This window comes from Chrysoperla carnea, chromosome 2 (assembly GCF_905475395.1).
Source record: "Chrysoperla carnea chromosome 2, inChrCarn1.1, whole genome shotgun sequence".
In the NCBI taxonomy this organism is placed as follows: domain Eukaryota; kingdom Metazoa; phylum Arthropoda; class Insecta; order Neuroptera; family Chrysopidae; genus Chrysoperla; species Chrysoperla carnea.
This window is the reverse complement of record NC_058338.1, coordinates 13,860,722-13,888,719: the sequence shown is the minus strand read 5'-3', so window position 1 is coordinate 13,888,719 and position 27,998 is coordinate 13,860,722. Positions and strand designations below refer to the sequence as shown.

General features: G+C 29.6%; 5 protein-coding genes across 5 annotated transcripts; 1 reads left to right on the top strand and 4 right to left on the bottom strand.

Moving 5' to 3' along the window:
* Window positions 1–8: 8 nt before the first annotated feature.
* On the top strand, window positions 9–2,755 carry LOC123292489 (N-acetylneuraminate lyase B-like). Its single transcript, XM_044873192.1, has 8 exons — window positions 9–70; window positions 142–200; window positions 629–705; window positions 1,170–1,315; window positions 1,571–1,739; window positions 1,800–1,945; window positions 2,018–2,189; window positions 2,574–2,755. The coding sequence occupies exons 1-8, from the start codon at window positions 44–46 to the stop codon at window positions 2,711–2,713; spliced, it is 936 nt and encodes a 311-aa protein (XP_044729127.1). The 5' UTR covers window positions 9–43; the 3' UTR covers window positions 2,714–2,755.
* An 888-nt stretch (window positions 2,756–3,643) lies between these two features.
* LOC123292162 lies at window positions 3,644–6,486 on the bottom strand. The gene is made up of 2 exons (XM_044872720.1): window positions 6,293–6,486; window positions 3,644–5,888 (listed from the first exon to the last, which is right to left on the bottom strand). The coding sequence occupies exons 1-2, from the start codon at window positions 6,405–6,407 to the stop codon at window positions 3,961–3,963; spliced, it is 2,043 nt and encodes a 680-aa protein (XP_044728655.1). The 5' UTR covers window positions 6,408–6,486; the 3' UTR covers window positions 3,644–3,960.
* An 866-nt stretch (window positions 6,487–7,352) lies between these two features.
* LOC123291540 lies at window positions 7,353–10,610 on the bottom strand. The gene is made up of 2 exons (XM_044871855.1): window positions 10,269–10,610; window positions 7,353–9,334 (listed from the first exon to the last, which is right to left on the bottom strand). Exons 1-2 carry the CDS (start codon window positions 10,561–10,563, stop codon window positions 7,407–7,409), a joined length of 2,223 nt encoding a protein of 740 aa, XP_044727790.1. The 5' UTR covers window positions 10,564–10,610; the 3' UTR covers window positions 7,353–7,406.
* Window positions 10,611–14,483: 3,873 nt separating this feature from the next.
* Window positions 14,484–19,652, bottom strand: LOC123291538. The gene has a single exon (XM_044871853.1). It carries the CDS (start codon window positions 19,650–19,652, stop codon window positions 14,484–14,486), a length of 5,169 nt encoding a protein of 1,722 aa, XP_044727788.1.
* A 1,316-nt stretch (window positions 19,653–20,968) lies between these two features.
* On the bottom strand, window positions 20,969–23,673 carry LOC123293158. Its single transcript, XM_044873880.1, has 2 exons — window positions 23,250–23,673; window positions 20,969–22,856 (listed from the first exon to the last, which is right to left on the bottom strand). The coding sequence occupies exons 1-2, from the start codon at window positions 23,650–23,652 to the stop codon at window positions 21,106–21,108; spliced, it is 2,154 nt and encodes a 717-aa protein (XP_044729815.1). The 5' UTR covers window positions 23,653–23,673; the 3' UTR covers window positions 20,969–21,105.
* Between the last annotated feature and the right edge of the window lie 4,325 nt (window positions 23,674–27,998).

Genomic DNA, 27,998 nt, shown 5'->3' with positions numbered 1-27,998 from the left:
TCTTACTGAACACAGTTTACAGTTAGTAACAAAAACAATATAGATGTTAAAAAATTTATCAACAATGGTGGTAAGCGGATCTTCATAATATTTCATAATATTTTTGTATTTTATGAGTTTTTTATTTTTCGTAATTTTCAGAAAAAATTCACATTTCGTGGCCTGATGGCACCAGTCTTTACAGCCTTTAATAATGATTCGTAAGACATTTTTTTGGTTTTAATTATAAGCTTTATAGTATAGAGCGTCGAAAAAAAATGACCATATTCTCGACAAAATGGGTGATAGTGAACTCGTTAACAATTACAGAACCTGAACGGTCAATGTAAAATTCAGTTCAATCAGCGATGAACTTTAATTGATATACTGGGAGTAACATTTTTCGTTCGAAGCCTTTTCATCGATTAAATTTATTTATCGAGTTTCAAGCATATGTCAACTTAAAACATTCTGTATAAAAATCTCGAATAGTCTTGGTCAAATTTAGAATAATTATCATTTTTTGATCGGGGACTCCCATAGCAACAAAATATTCACAGTGCTAAATTAAAGAGACTCGGAATTTTGTAATTTTTTGGAACCACAAATTAGTAATTTAAAAATACATTCGTTTTGTTATATTTTTTAGCGCACAAAGCATTAATTTAAATGTTATTCCCGCATATTCAAAGTATCTTGCAGATGCGAATATTATGGGTATATTAGGTGAGAGCATATTTATGTGTTGGTATATTTTAGTATAATTTAATTTTTAAGGACGTACATTAATACACATATAAAAATGATTCCTGTGAACCTCGCCCCCCCACTCCCTTGAATCCGCGCCTGATCTTTATGGCGATTCCCACGAACACACATTCACAGGTTGGTGAATGAACGCCGTCCTTAATGAATCTAGTATGAAAAAATAAAATTCCTACTGGAACTTGAATATTATTTCATTTTAATACCACTTTTTCTAACGATTGCCTAGAGAACTATGCTGAGGCAAAAATAAATGATGGCTTTATAGGAAGGGCGGACGCATGGGAAGCGACCCTTGAGATGAGTCTTTTGTACCAGTACGGAGTTTCCGGTTGTGTGTGTATTTTCTCATGCTATATTCTTTAATAATAATTAGACAGTCATGTCTAAATAAGTGAACAAAATATATAATTCTTTGTGTTCAGTGCAAGGTACCACTGGCGAGGGAATGTCTTTAACGGTTGACGAACGTGAAAAGTTAACTGAAAGTTGGGCAAAAGCTTGTAAAACTAATAAGCAATGTTTGATGGTACAAGTTGGAGGAACAGTTTTACCTGATGTAATACGATTGGTATGTAGTATTTTCCAAAATTATTCAGGATCATATAATTTAATTTCTTTATTAATTTAAGGACGTTCCGTTAAAATCACGTTTTCTCAGGATCCAAATTTTTGCTTCTCAATTTTCGCTCTTAGCTCTAATAGAATCCACCCTCAAAATTTGAAACGTTTGAAATATTTCTCAATTTTTTTGGGAACGTCCTTAAATGGGATGTTGTAATTACGTTTCATTGACTCTTATCAGTTGTAAATGTTTGAATTGTAGGCAAAGCATGCTGAAAGCTTAAATGTCGATGCATTGTTATGTTTACCAGAATTATTCAGTAAACCTAAGACTGTTACTGAATTAATTGAATATCTGAAATTGATAAGTGAAGCTGCACCAAATACTCCATTATTTTATTATCATCTGCCATTATGGACCAACGTTACAAGTAAATTATTATATATCCAAATTAGATAAACACCATCAAATAATAAAAAATTTCTTGCAGTAAATATGGCTGATTTTTTGAATGCAGCTTACAAAAAAATACCAACATTATGCGGAATAAAATTTACATCAACTAATTTAGATGAAGGAACCGCATGTTTAAAAGCTGGAGACGGTTCTTATGTGATATTTTTAGGAGCGGATCAGGTTTGCTGAAAATTTATTTTTGAAATTATTACAACATAATTTAATAATTGAATATATGAATAATTTTTATAGATAATGCTAGGAGCTTTTGCACTGGGCTTCGATTCAGCGATTGCAACTACATTTAATATGATCCCACAAAAAGGACAAAAAATTTGGGAACAATTCACAAAGAAAAATTTGGAAGATGCCAAATGTGCACAACAAACTTTAACAAAGAGTGTTGATGCAATTGTTAAAAATGGTAAGTAATGCAAGTTACATAGAAGCTCGTTACTCATGTTCATAATGCACTATATTACAGGAGTTATTTTTTTATTTAAATAAGTTCAGTATCACGTACTGATTGTAAATACACAAAATCCTTACAAAAATAGGCGGGGGAAGTGCCTCCATTTTAAGAAAAACGGTTTTGGGCTATACCCCCATAATCGTGCACTAGACCAAAAATGGTAATAGTCTTTAGTGTAGATAATTAAATTTCCTATCTTTTTTGTGAAAACTTTTTTTTTGGTATCACTAACCGTTTATGATTTATACGACTATACCGATTTTCTTACTGATTATTATTTGACGTGTGATCTATGAAATGATTTAATCTTTTTTTTTTAATAACTTTTCTTTCTAGGTTCATGGGTCTCGACTATGAAAACGGCTATGAATATTTTAACTCCAATACAAGTTGGTGATGTTCGTCCTCCACTTAAACGATTGAGTCAAAGTGAAAAACAGGAAATGATGAATGATTTAAAACAGCTCTTACATTAATTATAAAAATTACAAAAGACTAAATAAAATGGTAGATGGTAACATTCCCTAACTATTTCTTAGCTTATGTTGGTCGAGTAACTCGTGTTATACATTTTGGATAGTTCTTGTAACTATACGTTTTACCAGACTAATGTAAGCTACGAATGTATACTTAATCAATGAATATCCTTAACTCTATAACTTTCGTGATCCATTTAAGGAGATATGCAAGGATTGAATAATACTACAATAAAACTTTATAAATACATTTTTTGACAACAGTTCGTTTTTGCCTTAACGTATCACTCCTACACTTAAATTCACTCCTGCATATCTGGGGAGTGATTTTTATAAATCGTTTCCCTTGTTATCTGTTCTAAATGGTCTACATTTGTAAAGGACCATTATCATTCCTATCGAGCTTTCTCAATTTTTGGACACCCTGTATATTCGATGAACAGCTCATCACATTGTAAATCCTTTGTAAAATCGCAATTTATGGAAATAACTAATCCTGGAGAAAGAGCGCTCCGGCTTATAGGTAGTGATTAGCAACGTTAACAAAACGTTAAAAATCTTTAAGATGGTATAACAATTTGGGAAAACAACAAATTTTTTCTCATAAAGCATAAAAAGCATAAAAATTTCACTGCAAGAGGTGTAAGATTCTGACTCTGAGTAAGTAAGATTTTAATTTTAACATGAATGCAATCAATTTTTAATTTAATTATATTTTTTCTTCACAATATTGTCTATTGTTTTCAATGGAGGCTGGGGGCCTGTTGTATCCATAGGAACAGCCCTTAAGTGGATCTGCCACTGATTTAGGACTTATTTTATCAATACCGTGAATGAGGTGTGAATAAGTGACATATATAGGATAGTTAGGATTTATTAGGTCACATAGGCAAAGTCATTATAAAGACATCAAATAAATATGCCTAGAAATTGATATAAATATTATAACACCTTTATTTATACAAAATTATTGAAACACAGCCATTTTAGTTAATACTTATGGTTAATAATAAAATTAATTACATATTCATACGTACACCAGTTTCTCCCATATCTGGAAATAATATTCACTAACAAGAAACTGGCTGATAGACCACCTTCTTCTATAATCAATAAAATAATTCAAGATAAGAAATGGCAAATATATCCAATATTATAATTCACATAACGCAGCTTCAAGTTATAGTTTGTTTCCGATGAAAAACAAGGTAGCTAGGTATTCTTCATATTTGGTTAATTATCATCAATCAAACTGTGTTTCTATAATGATCCATTAACAGTGAAACATTCTCTTTTGGATTTTTAAATTGAAGTTTTTCTCGAACATTTTTGTTTTTATCATTTTTAGAATGTGATAAAATTGTAGCTTGAAGTAATGAAACTACTTTAATTTCATTAAAACTATTTTTAAAATCATTAAATGTAAGAAAATCAGTTACGTTGAGTTTTGCTCGTTGTACTTCCTGAGTTAAATAATTGTAATATGATTGAATAATTTGATTAAAATATTGATCACGGAAATTTTGTGTCGTTGTCATGTATAAGAATGTTAAAATATCATAAGAAGGTGGCATTAATCGACTTTGTTTGAAATCAACAAGTCGACATTCACTTCGATCTTCACCTTTGAACATAATATTTTCTAAAGTTAAATTTCCGTGGCATAAAACATTTTTATACGTTTCTGATGGTTGTAATAAATTTACAAAATTTTCTTCACTATCTCGAAGTTTTGATATTTCACTCAGCATACTTGGATGTAATTCATTAACAGCAGATAAAAGTCCATCGTAAGCTGCTGAAACTATTTTGGATTTAGTATAAATTGTTTCTTTATTTAATTCTGAAGTTATATCAGAAAAATCATAAAATTTATGAACTTTTTCGGTTTGACCCTTCTGTTCTAAAAATAAATAAGCTGCGTGGAATTTTGCTAAAGTTTTAATAACAGTATCCACTGACTTGTAATCTAATGTTCTTACATTTTTAAATCCTTTTACTTCCAAATTTTCGAGTACAATCGACCTTGCGTTAACACTGTAATAGCAATCAGGCATTACTTGTTTTATTAAGCTCATGACTTCAGTGTTGCTTAATAAATTATTTAATGATAATATTTGATAAATAAAAGCTTCTTTTCTATTAAAGTCATCATTTAAGTATTTTAAAAAGAATTTCAAGTCAGTAATCGTTTCATTCAATGAAATTGTAATTTTTAATAAGTTTTTGGAATGATTTGGTAGAACTTGTAAATTCTTAAAAACATAATCATCAGAATGAATTTTTCTTCGAATTATTTCAAAACATTCTTCTCGAACTATGTGTGGATTTCGTATAGATTCAATATATACATCATATAATGGAATCATTTTATCCACAAAATTGTTATAATTTGTTTCAAGTGCTGGTAATAAATATTTTTCACGATTACCGATCGTTAATTCTAATGCATCTGATTTTATTTTAAATTCCGCGGAAAGATATTCGTCACCCAAATCATGTAATTGTTTATAATAAATATGAATGATCTTTATACTTGGAAGGTATTCTGTATAACTTTCCAGGAAATCATGAAATGAAAATATTTCATATGGATTTAATCCAAAAGTTTTTAATTCATTAGAAAATTCCGCGTAATAATATTCTAACAATTTATATAAATTTTCTTGACGAAATTCGTGAGTTGTATTAATATAAATTAAAAATAGGACATCATGAACCACCGGTAAAAAACGTAATGCTTGAAAATCTATTAAATTACATTCGATTGGTGTTTCGCCAGAGTATTTAAACATTATATTTTTATGCCAGATATCACCATGACAAAAAACATTTTTAAATTTTTTTGATGGATGTTCCATAGCTTCAACCAATTCATTGAGCGTGTCTTGAAGATTATCTTTTAACTCTGTACGTTCATTTGGTGATAAATGTGGAAGATAATCAAAACTTAATTTGATACAACGCATGGCAGCATTCATATAGCTCTCGGCGAATTTATTTTTATACGAAAATAAAAATTCATCAAAGGCCGATGGGTATGCATTGTAATGATTAATATAATTTGGATTTTCTTTGCATTTTTCGTTTTCCAATTGTATACTAAATGTGTGGAGACGTGCTAATGCTTTTAATCCTACTTTACAGTGTTCTAAATCCAATTTTTCGATTTTCCCTAAAAAATAATATAATTAATAATAAATTATTTTATTATTTGGGTCATTAATCGATTTTTGTTTTTCATTGAGTTGTTTTTCCATAGGGTTGTTTTTACCGGGGTTGTAATGACCGACTTGATTTGACCAGATTTATTAAATACCGACTCTTTTTCATGACGGTCTCCCTCTAGCTATTAAAAAAGTGTCAGTCAAAAACACTTCGAACCGCAAATTTACAGTCAAAAGCACTATTAACCAATGATTTTCAAGCAAAACTACTGTAGACCAACCTGTGCAGTCAAAAGTACTTTTGCCTGTTTTTTTCAGTTAAAAGTAGCTACTAATGACCGACTAAGAGCTTTAATTGAGACACATAAGTGTAATAATAATTGCTACGATTATTATGTAAAGAGATACTTACCTAACATAAAACCATCAACACTGATATCATCCAAAATTAATAAAGTTTCATCTTTTTCAAATTTATAATGTCTAGCGCCCCACTTAATTGGTAAATTATTATTATCGTTGACCATATGATAGAACAAAGCTTCTTTATTGTAACACAATGTTGAATTAAAAGAATTAATTAATTCATTTTCTGGATCATCGGCAACAGTTATTTCTTTTTTAACAAAAAATTGTACAGTTTGTTTTTCATTATCATTTAAAATTTCACATTTTAGTCGTAAATGATCACCCATAAAACCTTCTAAATTATCTGATATTGGTTTAATTGTATAGTTAATTAATTGTATTTTCGATAAATCACCAAATTTTTGTTTTAATAAATATTTACAATCGTCACTTGTTAAGACATTTGAGAAATCCATTGTAAGATTCGTTACTTCCAAATGGAATACTCAATTACTAACTGATTTTTCGCTAAATGTCTGACTATTTTTATTCATAGTTTAAGGACAATGAAATTTATTTAATTTATTTTGATAATATATTGCAGGGATCTAAATTAAGTAATTTGATTTGAAAAAATGTCCAATCAAATTATTCCAGCCGTGCGTATTTAAATTTAAATTTCTTATTTCATTTATCTTATGAGTTATTAGTATGTAAACTGATACTTATTTGAAAACCTACACAATAGAGTTCTTTTACTTTTATCAGCATCACGCTAGTATTTACAAAAGCTGCTAAAATATAAAGAGATACCATAATAACTTTGGGTAGTTGAATAAAAAATAATAATCAATCTTTGTATTTTATTTCGAAACTTTTTTAAAAGCCATGAATAATTAAATATAAGTTAATTAAAATGAATAAAATATACAAAAGAATTCACAGATTACAAACGTTATTTAAGGATAGTGTGCTATCTACATAACTAAAATTATTACGTCACACGATGTTTTACGAAAATTTTTTCTTCGGGAGTTTCTGTTTCTCTTTTGGAAATTAGAAAAAAATTTGCATAGAACTAACTTTAATAAATGTGTTTTATTAAAGTTTGCTACCAAGGGATGCTGCAAACTTAAAGTATTTCTTTGAAGTGTTCCATATTTTATTATAAAATTAACCTAAACCTGATTTCTATAATGATCCATTAATAGAGAGACAATCTCTTTCACATATTTAATTTGTAATTTATCTCGAACATTTTTGCGTTTATCATTTCCAGAAACTGATGAAATTATCACTTGATGTAACGCAATTTTACTTATTTCATTAAAACTATTTTTAAAATCATTAAATGTAAGAAAATCAGTTATGTTGAGTTTTGCTCGTTGTAGTTCCTCAGTTAAATAATTGTAATATGATTGAATAATTTGATTTAAATATTGATCTCGGAAATTTTGTGTTGTTGTCATGTATAAGAATGTTAAAATATCATAAGCGGGTGGCATTAATCGACTTTGTTTGAAATCAACAAATCGACATTCACTTCGATCTTCACCTTTGAACATAATATTTTCTAAAGTTAAATTTCCGTGGCATAATACATTTTTATAAGTGTCTGATGGTTGTAACAAATTTACAAAATTTTCTTCACTATCTCGAAGTTTTGATATCTCACTCAGCATACTTGGATATAATTCATTAACAGCAGATAAAAGTCCATCGTAAGCTGCTGAAACTATTTTGGATTTAGTATAAATTGTTTCTTTTTTTAATTCTGAAGTTATATCAGAAAATTCATAAAACTTATGAACTTTTTCAGTTTGACCCTTCTGTTCCAAAATTAAATAAGCTGCATGAAATTTCGCTAAAGTTTTAATAACTGTGTTCACTGATTGGTAGTCTAAAGTGTCAACATGTTTGAATCCATTTTCTTCTAAGTTTTCGAGTACAATCGTCCTTGCGTTAACACTGTAATAACATTTTGGCATCACTTGATTGATTAAGCTCATGACTTCAGTGTTGCTTAATAAATTATTAAGTGATAATATTTGATAAATAAAAACTTCTTTTCTATTAAAGTCATCATTTAAGTATTTCATAAAAAATTTCAAGTCAGTAATCGTTTCATTCAATGAAATTGTAATTATTAATAAGTTTTTCGAATGATGTGGTAAAACTTGATAATTTTTTAAAACGTAACTATTAGTATGGATTTTTCTTCGAATAATGTCATAACATTCTTCTCGAACTAAGTTTGGATTAAGTAAAGATTCAATCAACTCCTCATACAGTGGATTCATTTTATCGATGTAATTGTTCATATTTTTCTCATATGCTGGTATTATGAATTTTTCGCGATTACCTAAAATTATTTCTATTCCGTCCGATTTTAATTTAAATTGTTCCGAAAGATATTCATCTCCTAAATTATGTATTTGTTTGTAAATTACTTGAATGATCTTTGTCACTGGATAGAATTGTGCATAAGATTGAGTGAAATCATAAAATGGTAAAATTTCATGTGGATTCAATCCAATCTTTTTTATTTCATTATACAGTTCTTCATAGTAATATTCTATTAATTTGTATAAATTTTCTTTACGAAATTCTTGAGTTGTATTAACATAAATGAAAAAGAGCATATCGTGTGCCCCAGGTAAATAACGTAATTCTTGAAAATCTACAAAATTACAATCGATTGGTGTTTCGTCAGAGTATTTAAACATTATATTCTTATGCCAGAGATCTCCATGACAAAATACATTTTGAAATTTTTTTGATGGTTGTTCAAAGAGCTCAACAAAATCAATAAGCACATTTTTTATTTTCTTTTTCATTTCTATACGTTCATCCATTGATAAATGTGGGATGTAATCAAAACCTAGTTGTAAACATCGAAGACTTGCTTTCATATATCCGGCTGCATATTGATTTCGATACGAAAATAAAGCTTCATCGAAAGCCGCTGGATGTGAATGGTAATGATTATTGTAATTTGGATTATCTTTACATTTTTCATTTTCCAACTGTATACTAAATGCGTGAAGACGTGCTAAAGCTTTTAATCCCATTTTGCAATGATCTAAATCGAATATTTCTATTTTTCCTATAAAAAATAAAATAATAATCGTTTGTGTTATAGAGCTTTGATACCAATAAATTATTAAAATAAATTACTTAATTAAATTTTAGTTTTAACATTGTATACAGAATGGGGTGTAAATGGGTATACAGTTATAAATAGCACCTATTAATTTTTTTATTATTAGTCTCTGATTTGTAATCGTTTCGTGATTGTTTCAATTTATAAACGATTTGAACATGGTCTTATTGAAACTATGTTTCTAATTGCACGGTATAGTTCTGATTTTTTGTTTGCTGGTTGTGGGAAGTAAAACTAAAAAAAAGGTGTAACGAAAATAAACAACACCAAAAACCCACCATTTTCACTTAGGTTGCCTAGAAATTTTTTCAAGCGATTCAGCTTGCTATAAATTTTAAAATATGCTAAAAAATTTTTGTAATTATAAGTTGTCAATTTGTATTTGTTATCAAAATTTAATGTTTTTTCATTGGTTGTGAATGTTAGTTATCAGAAGTTAAAGATAATAGAGATAATTTAAAGTAAGTACAAGAAAATTTTATGTTATATCATAATCAATATCCTGATCAAACCAAATGTAGGTATAATGTACGCACATATTGGGTTGACTAATAAATCAGTAGTATGCCTTTTTTAAACTAATATTACAATTAATTCATACAGTAAAAAATAAGTAGCTATAAAATTAAATTCTTTAAAGAATAAAACAAGTATTTGAAAAATATCTTGTAAAAATATCTACAATTCAGCGTCTAATAATAGAAAAACTAAAACATTATTCAAACTCTAAATCCATTTGTCATATTTTGCATACTAACTCATTAGAAGGGTCAAAATATTAAGGTGTGATTAGTTAATAATGGAATGATTGATCATTTCGAGTGTAAAGATCCATATACTATGTAAGTAAATTAAATAGCTGATTCTTTTTACTTACCTAACATAAAGCCATGAACACTGATATCCTCCAAAATTAACAAAGTTTCATCTTTTTCAAATTGAAAATGTTTTGCACCCCAATTAATTGGTAAATTATTATTATCATTGATAATTTGATAAAATAAGGCTTCTTTATTATAGGTCACTGTTGTTTTAAATGAATCAACTAAATGTTTTTCTTGATCGTTTCGAACAGATATCTGTTTTTTAATAAAAAATTGTACAGTCTGTTTTTCATTATCATTTAAAATTTCACATTTTAATCGTAAATGATCACCCATAAATCCTTCCATTTTATCTGATAATGGATTAATTGTAAAATCAATTAATTGTATTTTCGATAAATCACCAAATTTTTGTTTTAATAAATATTTACAATCGGCACTTGTTAAAATATTTGAGAAATCCATTGTAGAAATTAATTTGTTACATCCAAATGGAATACTCAAGTCTAACTTATGATTTTTCGCTAAGTGAAATCTATTTTTATTCACTAGTTTAAGGACAATATAATTTATTTAATTGGTTTTGATAATGACATTGTAGGGTTCTAAATTAAGTGATTTGAACTGTACACCAAGAGCCAGGATATGCCAGAATAATCGTCATTTACTGAACTTTTTGTATTATCACCTATATATCAATAAATATTTCGCCTGTTGAGGACTTTGAAAAAATAAACTAGGTGAGAGCCGTAAGGTTTATACTTCGGAATCCAAGAACAGTCAATGAATTTTTAAAAAAACTGTGCGACTGTATTGTTTAAATCTTATTTAAAGAAGTTGAAAACAAAAAATTGTGCGATCTTGGCCAGGGGATGGGAGTGGAAAAATTTATGCTATAAATGACAACGGGGATCAATATAGGAATGAATTCTTAGCAAAAAGTGTCATTGACAAATATTTTTGTTTGAGTTTTTGGCGATTCAAATTCGGAGTAAAGACCTTACTAATTAAGTTGGAGGTAGTCAATTTACGAAGACCTTGACTTTTTTTGGTAAACTTTAGATTTTGGTAAAAAATTACAAAATATACTTATTTGAAATAAATTCGACATAATTCAGATAACAAAATATTTTCATGAGAAAATTTTTCGTTCTTGAAATATTTGCTCTAAACTCTACTGTAATAATTTTTCATGCTATAATTTTCATAGTAGGTGTGATTTATATTTCTATATAAATATAATCTTTATTTATCTTAATAAATTAATGTTTTAACAATAAGATTGGTTGTTTCCATTTCAAATTAGTTTCAATTAATTCAGCTGCGCTTAAGTCTTCTGAAAGTGATTTTCTTCAAGTACAGAATATCCTACATGATTTATGCTAGTTATATTTTTCTCATAACTTCTCATTTTTTGAGTGTTCCTTGATAAACTTCTCACTTCGTGTAACATTATAAACTTGTCTCAATCGTAAAAAATGGATAAAACAAAATATTTATTATATATTAGGCCTCCACTAATATATTTTTATACCTGTTTTCTATCAAAACCTTTGAATAAAACATCTAAGAAAGATTACCAAGTAGCACTCGAGAGATGGGAAGTTCATGTAGAACATCCGGTACTTATATGAAATTTTTTGTATTTATGTTTGAGAACAAAAGTAATAAAAGAACCGCAGGGAACTTAAAATGTATATCACAATGAAAATATCCCATATCAAGATTAAACATGAGTTAACAAATAATTTGTTTATTCCAATTTTCCTCCCACTCTGAGCGATGAGCAAGTTGCAAATTCGGATTCAGCGGATCAAAAAACTTCGAAATACAATCCTTGTTTGATGGGACCTGTAAATGCATACGAAACCCACTCAGCATCGCCTGCACTAATGTGTCCCAACCGACAATCTACTAATTTTACTGTTATAATTTTGTTTCAATTTCCTTATAAACGGTGTGTATGAAGATTAATTTTTCCGGCGAAGCTTTCTAGAGAGAAGTTTTAATTGGACTAAAAAAAATGAACATATTAGAGAAATAAATGATTGATATACAATTTCTGTTCGGTGGATATATCAAAAAGCCTGTCGGATTCAGTCCAATGTCATTTTTAATTCATATTTATCTTAAACAATCTAGTAGTGTTTAATTTAAATTAATTAAATATTAATTAAACTGCCAGCTAGCATTGTTTAATTATGAAAGACAAGCAATCATACAAAATAAATATTTAATTTATATTAATTATGATTTATTTGTGAAATTATTAAAATTTTTAATATATAAATAAATTTTGATAATTTTCTAACGTAGCTCACACGATTAAAATGGCTTTTAAAAGTATTTATTTGTTTTTTAATTACGTCTGATTTGATATTGAAATTCACGTGCAAGTATAGTATTTAAAATAATTATTACTGAAAAGAGAAAAACAAGTGCTGTAGTTTACGTAGCGACTTTAATAGTCGGAATCCAATAAAATTTAGACCGGCTCAAATCTTTCTAATAATGGTCCCTGACTGTTAAAATAATACTTACCCAGCTCGATAGGCTTGGTTAACTTTTTTGTTTATTAATGTAAGAACACTTGTATGTTAAAGACGAACATAACGAGAACTTAACTGTCGAAATCTATCAAGCCGTTCCGGAGTTACGAAGCATTAAAGAAATTTACTTTACTAACAAATATTCATACATGCATACAAGATATGCGCAGAAAACATAACCAGTCTTTGGTAGTCGGGTATAAATAGTTCCAATTTCGTAACGCTAAGAAATTTCGATGATACAAACCAAATTATGGTATAGGTGTCATTTTTGTTTCAGGTTTCCCGTAAGACCACAAATTAGAGAAATACTTAAGTTTCCATTTTTTCCAAAACAATACAAGATAAAAGGTGGAAAATTTGTAGATATAGCCTAAAATAGCCTATTGATTCTAATCTCATAACATACCTATCAGATAATAATATTAAGGAAAATATAGAAAAACTATCGAAATTTCAAAATCACAGTCGGAAAGTCGCTGTCAGTCTACTGCTGTTTGAAATTTTGGTACAGTTTTTTGTTAAAATGTCTAAAATCTGTCTAAAGATGGGAAGATTAAATTAATACATTTTTTAAATTTTTGAAAACATTTATTTGATATACAATGGAACCACGATGACTCGAACCCCAAGGGAAATGCAAAAAATTTCGAGTTGATAAGTTTTCGACTTATTCTAGATACCGCGTATTTATGGGTGAAGCGGAAGAGAATGGCATTTTTTTCGGCTTCTTGAGGATTACGACTTAACGAGGTTCAAGTTATATAGGTTCCACTGTAATATTAGAAAATCTTTATATATTTACATATTTACCAACAAATTACCTTTAATTAATCAATTTGCTTGTCTTTGATTCGTTTCGGTCTGAAACCTAAAAGATAGGCGATGGAAATAACATTTTCCAAAACTGATGAAATTGGAGATCAAGAAAATTAAATAAAATATGTTTTAAAAGACAAGGTTTTATTACAACAATTCGTCTTTTTTATTAAATTTTAATAATGAATCCTGTTTTGGCTATTTCCTTCGATATAAACTACAATATATTTTTTAGTGGACTGTTACTAGAAGTAAGTAACAATCCAAATTATAGAAAATGAAAATATCAAATACGACTTACATATATTTCTGAAACTCCCGGTGACGAAAGCGTTGTAAGATATTGCTTTAAGGTTGGGACAAATTAGGGACGAAGGAATGCGGATACCTTACCACGTGGGTGTCGTATTCTCGATGTTACTTGCCGCCATTAACACTGAAGTTTAATATGTAATATGTTTTCAATTTTTGGATTGTTAACTGCACTAACTATAAAATTCTGCACTAAACTAAACGAAATTCACTAGTGGAAAATGTTCAGAATATCTCTAAATGAAACTTTCTAACTATTTGCACAAAAAACTATATTGACTCAACGAAACTTTCTAATAGAATGGTTGGTTTCTCTCATACCAAAAAAACACACAAGAACAAAAAAACAACTTGTTTGTTATAAACTGTACTAAAATTACGTAAACCTAAATTTAATTTCTTCTTACAAGACAGAGTTGTATTAGCTTTTAACGACGGCCCAAACATTCTCCCGCCCCTGAACAAATGTTCTGAACTCTAACTAAGAAACAAAAAATTTATATTCAAGAAAACCAAATTTGAACTTAAATACTATAAAATTTTAATTTAAAAGAATATTATATCTACATCAAACTAACTACGGATTTATTACTGGGAGGGTAACGGACATAAACGTACGGCGGGTCGTTGGCAGATACCCTGTTTAGTTCGAACTGAAGCTCTGCGCACGACTCCATCCTTATTTGGAAATATTTCCTCTATTACACCTAATGGCCATTGCAGCGGAGCAACATTATCCTCCTTTATCAAAACTATTAATCCCGGTCTAATGACATTGTCATCGCTCGTTTTGGTTTGCCATTTCTGTCGCACTTGTAACGTTGTCAAATATTCAAGATGCCATCTAGCCCAAAAACTTTGTACCAATCGGTCTATTAATTGATAACGATTGAGACGATTGATTGACTCATTTGTCAGGTCAGCCGCTGGCAAAAATTGAAGTGGCGTTAAATTCAAGAAGTGTGCAGGGGTGAGTGCTAATGGATCGGAAGGATCATCACTAAGAGTACATAAGGGCCTTGAGTTCAACAATGCTTCTATTTGAATAAGCAAAGTATTCATCTCCTCGTAGCTCAAAATTTGGGATCCAACCACTTTGAATAAATGGGACTTGACACATTTTACTTGGCTCTCCCAAATTCCTCCCTGATGAGCTGTTCTTGGAGTGTTGAAACGAAATTCTATTTTTCTATGGGATAGCTCGTTGCAATACTTTTCTGTATATTCTACTGAAGTCAACAACTTATACAGACTATCTAATTCATTTTTACTACCAATATAATTTCGCCCATTATCGGAATAAAGAATTGAAACTGGACCTCTTCGAGATAAAAAGCGTTTTAAACATTGCAAAAAATTTGCCGTGCTTAAATCAGAGGCCAGCTCGAGATGCAATGCTTTTGTAACTAAACAAATAAATATACAAATATAAGCCTTTTGTACGCGAGCTCCTCTACTACGAGATATAGTAATAGAAAATGGCCCACAATAATCGGTCCCCGTATGTACAAAAGGTTTTGCCTCCTGAACTCTAAATTTTGGTAAATCTGCCATAATGGGGAACGTAGGTTTTGGCCGGACGCGAAAACAACGGTTACAATTTCTAACACGTATTCTAACTATGCTCCTGGCCGCTAATATCCAATAACGTTGCCGCAAAAGAGCTAACACTAATCCACTGCCGGTATGTAAGTTTTTTGAATGAATATAATCTATTAACAAATTTACCAGGGGATCGTTTTTCGGTAGCAAAACAGGATGACATTGTTCAAATTCTAGTTTTGAATTTGACAAACGACCTCCTACACGTAAAATTCCGTTATGCATAAATGGTCTCAAAGAGCGGACGCGAAACGAACATTCCTGCCCCCTTTCTAGCAACTCTATTTCCTTGGCAAAATGTTTTTTCTGCACAAGCCAAAGGAGTTTATGTTCAGCCTGTTCAAGGTCCGATGAAGAAATGTTTTCGCGTTTAGGTAAAAGTTTTGAAAATCGTAAAACATAAACCATACTACGAACTAATCTAATCCATGACGAACTATTGCTAATTAATCTATAAAGTGAATTATCGTCATGATTTGTAACTGCTAGGGAAGTGACTTTGGATTCTAAATTGGTACTAAATTTGTTCACCGAAAAAGGGGTAACCGGCCAATTCTCTGGCTCTAAAATAAGCCAATCCGGGCCCTTTCTCCATAATGTGTTTTCTATAAGTTTAGACGGCATTAGGCCACGAGATAAGCAATCTGACGGATTTTCAGCTCCCGGAATATGAAACCATAGAACGCTAGGTGGTAACCATTCGTTTATTTTAGTAACTCTATTTGCAATGAAGGTTTTCCATCTATGCGGTGAAGAATGTATCCAGCATAATGCTATACTAGAATCCGAGAACACATAAATATTTTCAATAGAACTACGCCGGTTATACGTTTCTATTACTTTATGTATAAGTTTAGCCAGTAAGTGGACACCTAACAATTCAAGTCGGGGAATGGATACCGTTTTCAACGGTGCTACTTTAGATTTTGCACAGAGAAGTTCAACATTATTTCTAGTTTTGATGTAAACCACTCCACCATATGCCTTTAAAGAGGCATCTGCGAAAGCCACAAGCGTTATTGGATTATCTCCAACACCCAAAGAGCGAGGTATTTTAAAACTAACTAACTGAGGCATTTCCAGGACGAACTGTGACCAAAGTTTCACTACACTATCGGGTGGAACGTCATCCCATCCTAACTTCAAAATCCAAATATTTTGAATCATTAATTTAGCTTGAAGTATCACCGGCGCTATAATTCCGAGAGGGTCGAAAATGCGTGCAATCGTGGATAAAATATTTCTCTTCGTGCATTTATGAACAACCGAATTTATTTTAAAGGACAAAGTGTCCGACTCAGGATCCCACTGCAGACCCAAAACACTTTGCATATTACCGCTATTAAATTCTAAAGTTTGGTTCAAACGAATCTTTTCTGGAATATTTTTTAATACAACTTTCGAATTAGTATTCCACTTAACTATTGGAAAACCACCAGATTCGCATAAATTAACCATTTCTTGAAATAATTTTATCGCATTTTGGGTATCCTGAACACTGGTTACAAAATCATCTACATACATGTCGTTTATGACTGCATTGGAAGCTAAGGGGTATGATGAAGATTCATCTGAGGCTAATTGGTGCATCGTTCGTAACGCTAAATAAGGGGAGGAAGTTACACCAAACGCAACCACTGAAATTTCATAAACCGATATTGGTTCATTTTTCGAAAATCTCCAAACTAATCGTTGATATCGCCTATGCGATTTTTGAATTTTAATTTGCCTATACATTTGAGAAATGTCTGCAGTCATAGCAATTGCAAACAACCGAAAGTTGAGTAACGTTACGAATACATCCGAATGTAATTTGGGACCAGCAAAAAGAATATCATTTAATGATTTCGACGTTGAGGTTTTACAACTAGCATCAAAAACTATTCGTAGAGGAGTCGAAGACGATACTTTATATACACCATGGTGGGGTATATAATATCCAGGATATCTGGGTAAATTATCTGAAATTTTAGATATATGATTTTGTGCTATAAAGTTTTGCATGGCCTCATTATATTTGAGTCGCATTTCAGGAGAATTTTCTAGTCGCTTTTCTATTGTTAATAGGCGTCTACAAGCTGCAGTGTAAGAATCACCCAAAACAGACGGTTCTTCTTTGAACGGTAGTGCTACAATATATCTACCACTTGGCTCCCGCTTCACAGTAGATGTAAAAATTTTTTCACATTCTACATCCTCTGCGTTGAGGCTTGAAGCAACCTCAATTTCTTCAATTTCCCAAAATTTCTGAAGAATATCCTCAACACTTAAATTAACCACACTACAATAAGCGGGTTGTTCTACAATAGATGAGGGTAAAATCGGTGCACTTCCTATTATAACATATCCAAGACTTGTTTCTAACGCAGTTGGACAACCAGGTGGTCCATCTACTTTGTTTTGACCAATTACTGAAGCAAAAACTTCAGCACCTAAAATTCCGTCTATCTCCCCGGGTATATGGAAACAAGAGTCAGCTAGGGGTAATTCTTGGAGATACGATAGCGTTTTCAAACTAATTCTAAAATTGGGAAGATTGTTGGAAACCTTGTCTATAACGAGCATATTTAACAAATGGTTTTCCTTACTATTTATCTGCGACGAAACAACTATTTTAACATGACCTTCCACAGAGTTTGCATTCGACCCAAGACCTAAAACGACACTATGTGCCTTTTTCACGGTCAAATTTAATTTTTTACAAGTCCTACTTACTATAAAATTTGCTTGACTAGCCGAATCTAAAAGGAATCGTAACTTGTGAATTTTTCTAAATCTATCTATAAAATTGACCGAAACCGTTGATAATAAAACTGTAGAATTTTGAACGTAGTTTTCATTATCCATTGAACAATAGCTACTTGCAACTGCATCCCCTGCAGTAATATTACCGCAGATGGAAGGTGTACTAGGGGCATCAGGTGCTGTATTGATAGAATCAGATGGTTTCGAAGTTGGAAAGTGTAATAATGAATGATGTCGTTGTTTGCAAGTGAAACAATTAAATTTTGAACGACAATTAATTATTTTATGCGAAGAAAGGCAATTTAAACATAGTTTGGATTTTTTTACAAACTCATACCGTAGTTTAGGACTCCATTTTACAAACTTTGGACATTGATACACCTCATGGTTTTCATGACAATCCAGTATACATTTTTTTTCCGAGTCGCGAATCATGAAAGCTTGAGGCTTTGACTTGGCTCCATCTACATTGCTTTTATAAGCTTGAATTTTTCCACTATCTGTATGACTAAGCACCTTCATATGCGATTTTACAAAGTTTATGACATCGTCATAAGTAGGTATTTCGGACGTGTTATTTTTCATCTCAAAGGCCCGACGGCTTTGAGGATCCAATTTCGATAACGCCACGAAAGCTAGAATAAAATCTCCTAAGTCCGTCATTTGCAATTTTTTAAGCACGCACACAGAAGAATCGAAATTATCTATAAATGAGTTGAGATTTGCAACGGATTCTATTTGAAACGTTTTGAATTTGAGAATTTTTTCTAAATAAGCGTTAGCTTGTTTACGTTTATCTTGATATTTTTCTACAAGAGCTTTCCACACTATTGAATAATTACTTTCAGTTGGAGTTAATCCACCACAAATATTCTTTGCAATACCAGATAAACTACCGAATAAATAATGAGCCTTATCCACGGTTTTCAATTCCTGATTTTCGTCAATTAAAGACTTGAACAATTCAAAATAAGTGGGCCATTCTTTAATATCACCACTAAAAACTGGTAATGGAATTCTTGGTAATCGTGATATACTTTTAGCTGAAAACCCACTAGAACCTGCCTGATTCGTTGGCCTAGAACTAGAAGTCGCAGTTGTGGGCTCAGAAATCAAATCAGCCACACTTTGAATGTTACAAAGAATTTCATCAAAGGAATCTATCGTCGAAAAATCAGGATTAAAATTTTCATCTAAAGTCAATTCTAATTGATTTATTTCCCGAACAATTGTTTCAAACCTATCTTTTGTTTGAGAAAGTGTTTTTAATCTAATTTGAAAATTTCTTAAATTTATAGGATTGGCAACTTTTTTACTTTCCGTATACAAATTTTGAAGACGTGTGAACAATTGCTGTTGTTCAGCACGCAACACTTTTAATTGAGTTGTTAATTGCCCATCGGTCGGCATTTTGAATTTATTTGAATATGCTACAATTATTTTTCTACCAAATAAAGTTTTAGATAAACAAAATGTTTAGACTCAAATAAATAATAATGAAGGAATGTTGACTACAGGTGTAATAGAGAAATCAAGTGTACCTATGTTTTTATTTTTTATAAACAGTAATTACAATATAATTGTAATTATATTAGAAAAAACAAATTATGTAATTTAAAATATTGTGATTATAAATCTAACTTATTTTTCAATATTATTGGACAAAATAACTACGAAATGGTATATTATTTTTGTAGATATTTTTAAATAGCATTTAAATCCAAATTTCAAATACGAAATTAATGCAATAATATTTATTATAAATAGTTAATTTAAGAAACCATGAAAATCTATCTAAATAATCTATAAGTTTTTCCTGAAATGAGAGAAACAAACCATTTGAAAATTGATACTATATATCTCACAATTCTAAATGCGAATTTTCTACGCTGTGAAATTCTAACTAATTTCGATTTAAATATTAACCATTCGAAATTTAAACTAATAATTAGAATATTTTCTACCATTAAATTAGATCTAAGAATGCCAATTCTGACTATAATTGGGGTCGTAAGGACCAAAATGTTTTGGCTATTTCCTTCGATATAAACTACAATATATTTTTTAGTGGACTGTTACTAGAAGTAAGTAACAATCCAAATTATAGAAAATGAAAATATCAAATACGACTTACATATATTTCTGAAACTCCCGGTGACGAAAGCGTTGTAAGATATTGCTTTAAGGTTGGGACAAATTAGGGACGAAGGAATGCGGATACCTTACCACGTGGGTGTCGTATTCTCGATGTTACTTGCCGCCATTAACACTGAAGTTTAATATGTAATATGTTTTCAATTTTTGGATTGTTAACTGCACTAACTATAAAATTCTGCACTAAACTAAACGAAATTCACTAGTGGAAAATGTTCAGAATATCTCTAAATGAAACTTTCTAACTATTTGCACAAAAAACTATATTGACTCAACGAAACTTTCTAATAGAATGGTTGGTTTCTCTCATACCAAAAAAACACACAAGAACAAAAAAACAACTTGTTTGTTATAAACTGTACTAAAATTACGTAAACCTAAATTTAATTTCTTCTTACAAGACAGAGTTGTATTAGCTTTTAACGACGGCCCAAACAAATCCATTTTCTTGGATTTAGTGCCTCGAATACCATCACATAAACGGTATTCAAGGAAAAAGGGAATAAAAAAAATGCATTTCATGATAATAAAAGTATGTCTTTATTTTTGTCAATAACGAATTTTCAGCAAAAACTTTTGTACCTTTTCTTTAAAGCTTATATTGAAAAAGTAATTTAAAGGTTTTATTTTATTTCCTCGATTAAAAACAATGTAATTTACGATACGTCCACATAGGAATTTTTCAAGAAATATTTGTTTGAAGTATTTTCTAATTTATTGAAAGATTCTTTAGTGTTGGATTTTGTTCCAAAATTGATTTAATTTCATCAAAACTATTTTTAAAATCGATAAATGTTAGAATCTCAGTTACGATGATGTTTGATCGACCTAATTCTATAGTTAAATAATCATAGTAAGAATCGATAATTTGATTTAGATTTTGATCTCGAAAACTTTGTGACGTTGACATGTATAAAAATATTAAAATATCATAAGAGGGAGGAAGTAATCGACTTTGTTTGAAATCAACAAACCGGCATTCAGTTCCATCTTTAAACATAATATTTTTTAAGCTTAAATTTCCATGACACAAAATATTTTTGAAAGTTTTTGATGGTTTCAGTAGATTTATTAAATTTTCTTTCGATTTACTGCAACTGTTTTCTTTTTCTAATTCTGCGATTATATCAGAAAATTCATAAAATTTATGAACTTTTTCGGTTTGACTTTTGTGTTCTAAAACTAAATACACTGAGTGAAATTTTGCCAAAGTTTTAATAACTGTGTCCACTAATTGGCAATCTAATGTGTCAACATGTTTGAAGCCAGTCTCTTCTAAGTTTTCAAGAACAATCGATCTAGCATTAACACTATAATAACATTTTGGCATCATTTGATTTATGACTTCCATATTACTTAATAAATCATTCAAGGATAATAACTGATAAATAAAAACTTCTTTTCGATTTAAGTCACCATTCAAACATTTCATAAAGAAATTTAAACTGGTAATCGTATCATTTAATAAAATTGTGATTTTTAATAAGTTTTTCGAACGATTTGGTAAAACTTCGTAATTTTTAAGTACATAGTTTTCGGAAGCAATTTTTCGTCGAACTATGTCGAAACAATCATCACGCATAATTTTTCGATTCAGTAAAGCATCTTTTACTTCATCCACTAGTGGCATAAATTTATCCAAATAAGGTCTACAATTTTCTTTAAAAAAAGGCAACAAATATTTTTCACGATTACCAAACAACATATCTATTCGCAAATCTGCTGCCGGGTCCTTTTTACATTGTTCTTCGATAAATTCATCGCCTAAGAAAAGTAATTGCAGATAAAATGCAGCCATTATTTTTGAAAGTAAGAAAAAATTTGCACAACTCTCGTAAAAATCAGATAATGAAAATATTTCGCAAGGATTCAATCCAATATTCGTTAATCCAGTATAAAATTCTTCGTAATAATATTCCATTAATTGATGTAAATTTTCTTTACGGAACTCTGGAGATGTATTTAAATATATGAAAAATAATGCATCGTGTGATCCTGGTAAATAACGAAATACTTGAAAATCTACAAAATTACAATCGATTGGAGTTTCGCCGGAGTATTTAAACATTATATTCTTATGCCAGAGATCTCCATGACAAAACACATTTTTAAATTTAGTCGATGGTTTAAATAAATTATAAATAGATTCATCCATTTCTTTTTGAAACAAATCCTTCAAATTGTTTTTTTCTTCTGAAGTTGTATTTGGTAAATATTCGAAGGCAAGTTTTAAACAGCGTATAGATGTTAGTGTGTAGGCCTCACCAAATTTATGGGAAAGAGTTATTAACATCTCTTCTGACAAAAGAGGCATATCGTTGGTGAATTTGTAATTTGGCTTTTTTTTACCTTTTTCATTTTCCAAATGTACACTAAATGTATGTAATCGTGCTAATGATTTCAATCCCACTTTACAATGGTCTAAGTCAAAGCCTGACGATGAATGTAAAGACTTTTTCCCTGGAAATATGAAATATATGAAATTAAACCTTTGAATTGTTATTGATTTAATAAGTTTCTAAAAATATCTTTTTCATTTGCATCATCAGTATATTAAACTACAAGCCCAGAGAAAATTTTTCGGGTAAAATGACCCACCAGAGTGAGAGTGAGTATAAGTGAGAATTGAATGTCACTATCCTTGAATTGAAATCTGAATTTTAAACTTAACTTACTACAAATTGACAAAGAGGGACGAGTATTTATATTATGATATAAAATGTTCAATATTGACTCTAGAGCTTATTTACCATGAGTCCAGAAACTTAGAGTTCATGGATTTTTTTACATACCATGGGATAGAATATGATGAAAAGTTCTATTAAAATAATGGGTTTAGTGAGTTTTACTTACCTAACATAAAACCATCAACACTGATATCATCCAAAATTAATAAGGTTTTATCTTTTTCAAATTTATAATGTCTTGGAGCCCAATCAACATGAAACTTCTTATAATTTTCATCTAAAATTTCGTAAAATAGTGCTTCTCGATTGTATGCTTCAGTAGTATTAAACGACTCGTCTAAACCATTTTCCTCTTGGTTTTCCACTTGTTTTTTAATAAAAAAGTACACAAATTGATGATCAGGAAACTTAATTTCACATTTTAATCGCAAATGAATACCCATAAAACCTTCTATCTTATCTGATAATGGTTTAATGTTATAATCAATTAATTTCATTTTTGATGTATCACCAAATTTCTGTTTTAGTAAATAAATTACGTCTTCAGATGTTAAAACAGATGAATCCATTTTCTCAAGAATAAACTCTCGTACTATTAGAAAAACTGCGTTTCAGCTGAATAATTGACATGAAATGATTGTGTTAACATTAAATTATTTGAATTAATTGAGCATTTTAACTAATTACAACACTTAAGTTTTGGAGAGAGATCTAATTAAAGCTATTAACAATTATAAAATGTTATTATTTATTTATTTCCTTAGATAGTTTCTTTTTACAGTAGAGTCTAAATTTTTAATAATCAAATTTTTTTGCGTTTAAAATGTTTCTCCACTAAGTTGAAAAAAGACATTTTCGGATTTTTTTTGATAAAAAAAAAAAAAAATTATATAACTAATAATATTTCGTGTTTTAAATTTCTATTTACCGAGCGGAGCAGAGCGGTTGGGAAGTTTATGTGCGTGTATTTAATTTGTTATTCAGATGTTACAAAAAAAGAAGTGATATATACTAAAATTATAGCGACTCAAACACCTGTAAATGTTTTGCTCTCAGATTAAGTATCCACAATTATTTAATTAATGTATTACAATAATATTTACCTTAAAAAACTTTTAAGAACTTCTAATTTTATGAGATGATCGAATCCAAAATTGGATGATTAATAACAAAAAATAATGCGTCGTTAATTATTCAAACTTGTTCAAGTTTTATAAATAACAAACAGGAATTATTACAACACAGTCACAAGAAATTATTAAAACTAAGATATTTTAGAAGTTTCACAGTGTTTTATTTATTTTTAATTGCATTCTTTATCTCTTTGATTTCCTGAGAGCCCCTGTTTACAAGAACTTTTGTTAAATTGATTTTTGAAAGTTATTAAGAGTAATATTAATTCTATGCAGTAATTTCCTTCTAGATTTCCCGTGAGTCTTTGTTTACAAGAAATATAATTTACACTGTGATTATTTGGAAGTTATTAAAATTAATAATTTTTATACAGTGTTTTCCCAGTAAATTTGTTCAAGGTTTGTTTTTTTCTTTCGTGTTTTAATTAAGTGCTTTAAAAATAGGTAATGGTAAGGTTTCTTAAGTTGAAACATTAAGTAGACTTCAATTAAAGTGCCAATTTTTTATGATTTATTTATATTTAGTAGATGCTACAAGGTATGTTGTTTAATTAATAAAAATCGAGAAAATTGAAGTAAAAAATTTATTGTGCTTGTGTTGATGGTGTTTTCTGGTTGGATAAATATGCGACTTGGTCGATTTGCATTAAATTTGTGGAATTTTTAAATAAACATAATTATCATTAGGTAAATCTTTTTTTTTTTTTTAAACAATATACAATGTGTCTAAAAAGTCAGTACAACGTGTCTAAAAGGTCTGTAAGCTAAGCTTACCTTAGTATCCAGTTGCTTATTAAAACAAAAAATTAAACTAAAAAATAGGAGTAAAGGTACAAAAATTTACACTTAAAGGTTTAAGTTGGTAGGATTGTTCAAAACACCATCATAAATGAAATCTAAATAGTCCTCATCGATTCGATACCTGGAAAAAATTTGCTCGGGATCAAAGGTAATAAATACAGGGTCTTCGCGATTTTCAGCAAAAACAGTAAATTTTATCATAGAATTAAAGAATTAAAATCTTGTAAATAAATAAAAGTTTATTACTTTACTGTTTTTTAATGGAACACTACTACATCTTGACTCTCGTGTCTGATAGTCCGCGGGACAGCATCCTTCTTGTTAAATGATCAATACATAATTAAAATTCCGTGAGTGGCATCCTTTTCGCAAGTCTACCTAATATTCTCTCCACGACTTATTTGGAAAGTGTTGCGCTTTCAAATGAGCATGGTAACGTCATATTTAAGATATTGGTCTGAAAATACGCAACAAGGAATTTGTCGGACAATATGGCCACTTAATAACATTCATAATTTTTATAAAATTCAGCAAAAGTGAACTAGATATTGAAAAATAAAAATACGTCATGTTCGAGGTGATAGGCAAGCAATCTTTGCCGAACAAATTATTTTATTAATGTTATCTAGAGATCATAGTGTCCAACAAATTTCCTGCTGCGTTTTTTCATACCGATAAACAAAATATAACGTTATCTTACTCATTTGAAAAGACAATATTTTCTTCTTCCATTTTTCTTTTCAAAAGGAAGGCACTCACAAAGTTTCAAGTATGTATTTATCTTTTGACAAAAGGGGTGCTGTCCCGCGGACTATAATGCGTACTTGAGATAAACAAAATATTGTAATCTGTACAATTTTCAAATTATTTAAATTAATATAATGATTGTATAAATAAAAATAAAATAATAAAAAATAAAAAAAACAAATAAATTATTAAAACTGAAACAAAAAAACAAGTCCAGTATAGTTTACATAGCGTCTTAACAGTCGGGGCCCATTATTGGGAAAATTTCAGCCGGTCTAGATTTTAATGGACCTCTACTGTTAAATCACTAAGTATACTACGGATGCCTTTCTTTTCAGTTTTAATTTAACTCAGTCGGGTTTTTTGATTTTTTAAATTACTTTTTTTATTTTACACTTTTTAGTTAGGATTTTCAAATATTTCTTATTCAATGATATCCCACTTAGTTCGTCGACTTTCAGTTTCTTGTTTGTATGTTTGGTCTTTTTTGGCGCTATAGAGACCAAATGCGATTTTAATGATTCTTACGTCATTCGATTTGTCTATATAACAACTATTCAATGATACCCCACTTAACATGGTTCGTGGAATTAAATATATTTTTTCTTTTGCACAATATCTGGTGATCGCCATGTAAAATTTTCATTACTTCCATTTCTTCGATGGCACTCGCAAGATTAATACAAATCGATTGACGTTAGAATCAAGGTTGACCCATGCGGTCTCCTTGTTCTTTAGTATGCCTAGAAGGAATACACATTCATACATACATATATAAATTGATAAACACATTACCACTACTTTGTGTCGCGCAGTCGGGTAAAAAGTTTACTCTCGAAAAAACTATTTGCTCTCCCATTAATCCAGTTAATTTATTAGCTATTACAATAATTAAATAAACGTTTTATCATTTGTGATTATATAAATGGTAAAAATAAAAACTCTACAGATATAGAAAAAATAATTGCAGCGTCATGCAAGGTCCTATTTTGATAATTCATGTAAAATAATATTTGAACTGTGAAACATTATTAATTTTTTTGAAAATAACAGTTTATTAGTTATCTTCTATTACGAATTTTGGGCAAAAGCCTGTACTTTTTTCAAAGATTTATATTTCAAAAATGATGAAGCTAGATGAAAATTGCCAAGATTCAGCAAATGTTTAGAATCGTCTAAAGTATAATATCTAATAGCTTTCAAATAAAATTTTTAACTGGAACTACAAAATAATCTTTATAATAACGAGATTTTTCGGCGAATTTAAAATGTTTATATCTAAAAAAAAGATGAGGTAAAAAATGTCAAGAGTATAAAAAAACGATAAGAATTGTCCAAAATATAAAATCAAATAAAGAAAATGTGAGATTCGGAAAGGTAATTCTGTTCCACCGTATGGGCGTAAATCGAAAAAGCACAATTATGTATAAATGGGATTTTGTTGAATATACTTAGGCATCCTAAATGGGTCCACTGGGTCCTAAAATATTCACTGACAATGAGTCGATTCCTGGGCTAGACTGTTTTTTTTTCTTTTTTTTTTGTATATCCTCGATTAAAATTAAATTTAATTTACGATAAGTCCACACTGGATATTTTCCTTCGTATTTCTTATTTTTAAAAATGTTTCGTTAATTTTTCAAGAAATACAGTTAAATGAACGTTTTACTATATTCTATCCTCAGATTATGAAGCTTCGGTGTGACAACTTTGTTTAAAGTATTTTCTATTTTACTGAAAGATTCTTTAGTGTTGGATTTTGTTCCAAAATTGATTTAATTTCATCAAAACTATTTTTAAAATCCATAAATGTAAGAATCTCAGTTACGATGATTTTTGATCGACCTAATTCTATAGTTAAATAATCATAGTAAGAATCGATAATTTGATTTAGATTTTGATCTCGAAAACTTCGTGACGTCGACATGTATAAAAATGTTAAAATATCATAAGAGGGAGGAAGTAATCGACTTTGTTTGAAATCAACAAACCGACATTCCCTTCTATCTTTAAACAAAATATTTTCTAAGCTTAAATTTCCATGACACAAAATGTTTTTGAACTTTTTTGATGGTTTCAGTAGATTTATTAAATTTTCTTTCGATTTACTGCTTTCTATTTCTAATTCTGCAATTATATCAGAAAATTCATAAAATTTATGAACTTTTTCGGTTTGACTTTTGTGTTCTAAAACTAAATACACTGAGTGAAATTTTGCCAAAGTTTTAATAACT

Excerpts from the sequence above, each read along its gene's own strand:
- LOC123293158 (XM_044873880.1), bottom strand. The coding sequence starts at position 23,652 with ATGGATTCATCTGTTTTAACATCTGAAGACGTAATTTATTTACTAAAA. Across the intron at positions 22,857-23,249 it reads TGTTGATGGTTTTATGTTAG|GGAAAAAGTCTTTACATTCA; the intron begins GTAAGTAAAACT and ends TCATATTTCCAG.
- LOC123291540 (XM_044871855.1), bottom strand. The coding sequence starts at position 10,563 with ATGGAAGGATTTATGGGTGATCATTTACGATTAAAATGTGAAATTTTA. Across the intron at positions 9,335-10,268 it reads TGTTCATGGCTTTATGTTAG|GAAAAATAGAAATATTCGAT; the intron begins GTAAGTAAAAAG and ends TATTTTTTATAG.
- LOC123292489 (XM_044873192.1), top strand. The coding sequence starts at position 44 with ATGTTAAAAAATTTATCAACAATGGTG. Across the intron at positions 71-141 it reads AAAATTTATCAACAATGGTG|AAAAAATTCACATTTCGTGG; the intron begins GTAAGCGGATCT and ends CGTAATTTTCAG. Across the intron at positions 1,946-2,017 it reads TATTTTTAGGAGCGGATCAG|ATAATGCTAGGAGCTTTTGC; the intron begins GTTTGCTGAAAA and ends TAATTTTTATAG.
- LOC123291538 (XM_044871853.1), bottom strand. The coding sequence starts at position 19,652 with ATGCCGACCGATGGGCAATTAACAACTCAATTAAAAGTGTTGCGTGCT.
- LOC123292162 (XM_044872720.1), bottom strand. The coding sequence starts at position 6,407 with ATGGTCAACGATAATAATAATTTACCAATTAAGTGGGGCGCTAGACAT. Across the intron at positions 5,889-6,292 it reads TGTTGATGGTTTTATGTTAG|GGAAAATCGAAAAATTGGAT; the intron begins GTAAGTATCTCT and ends ATTATTTTTTAG.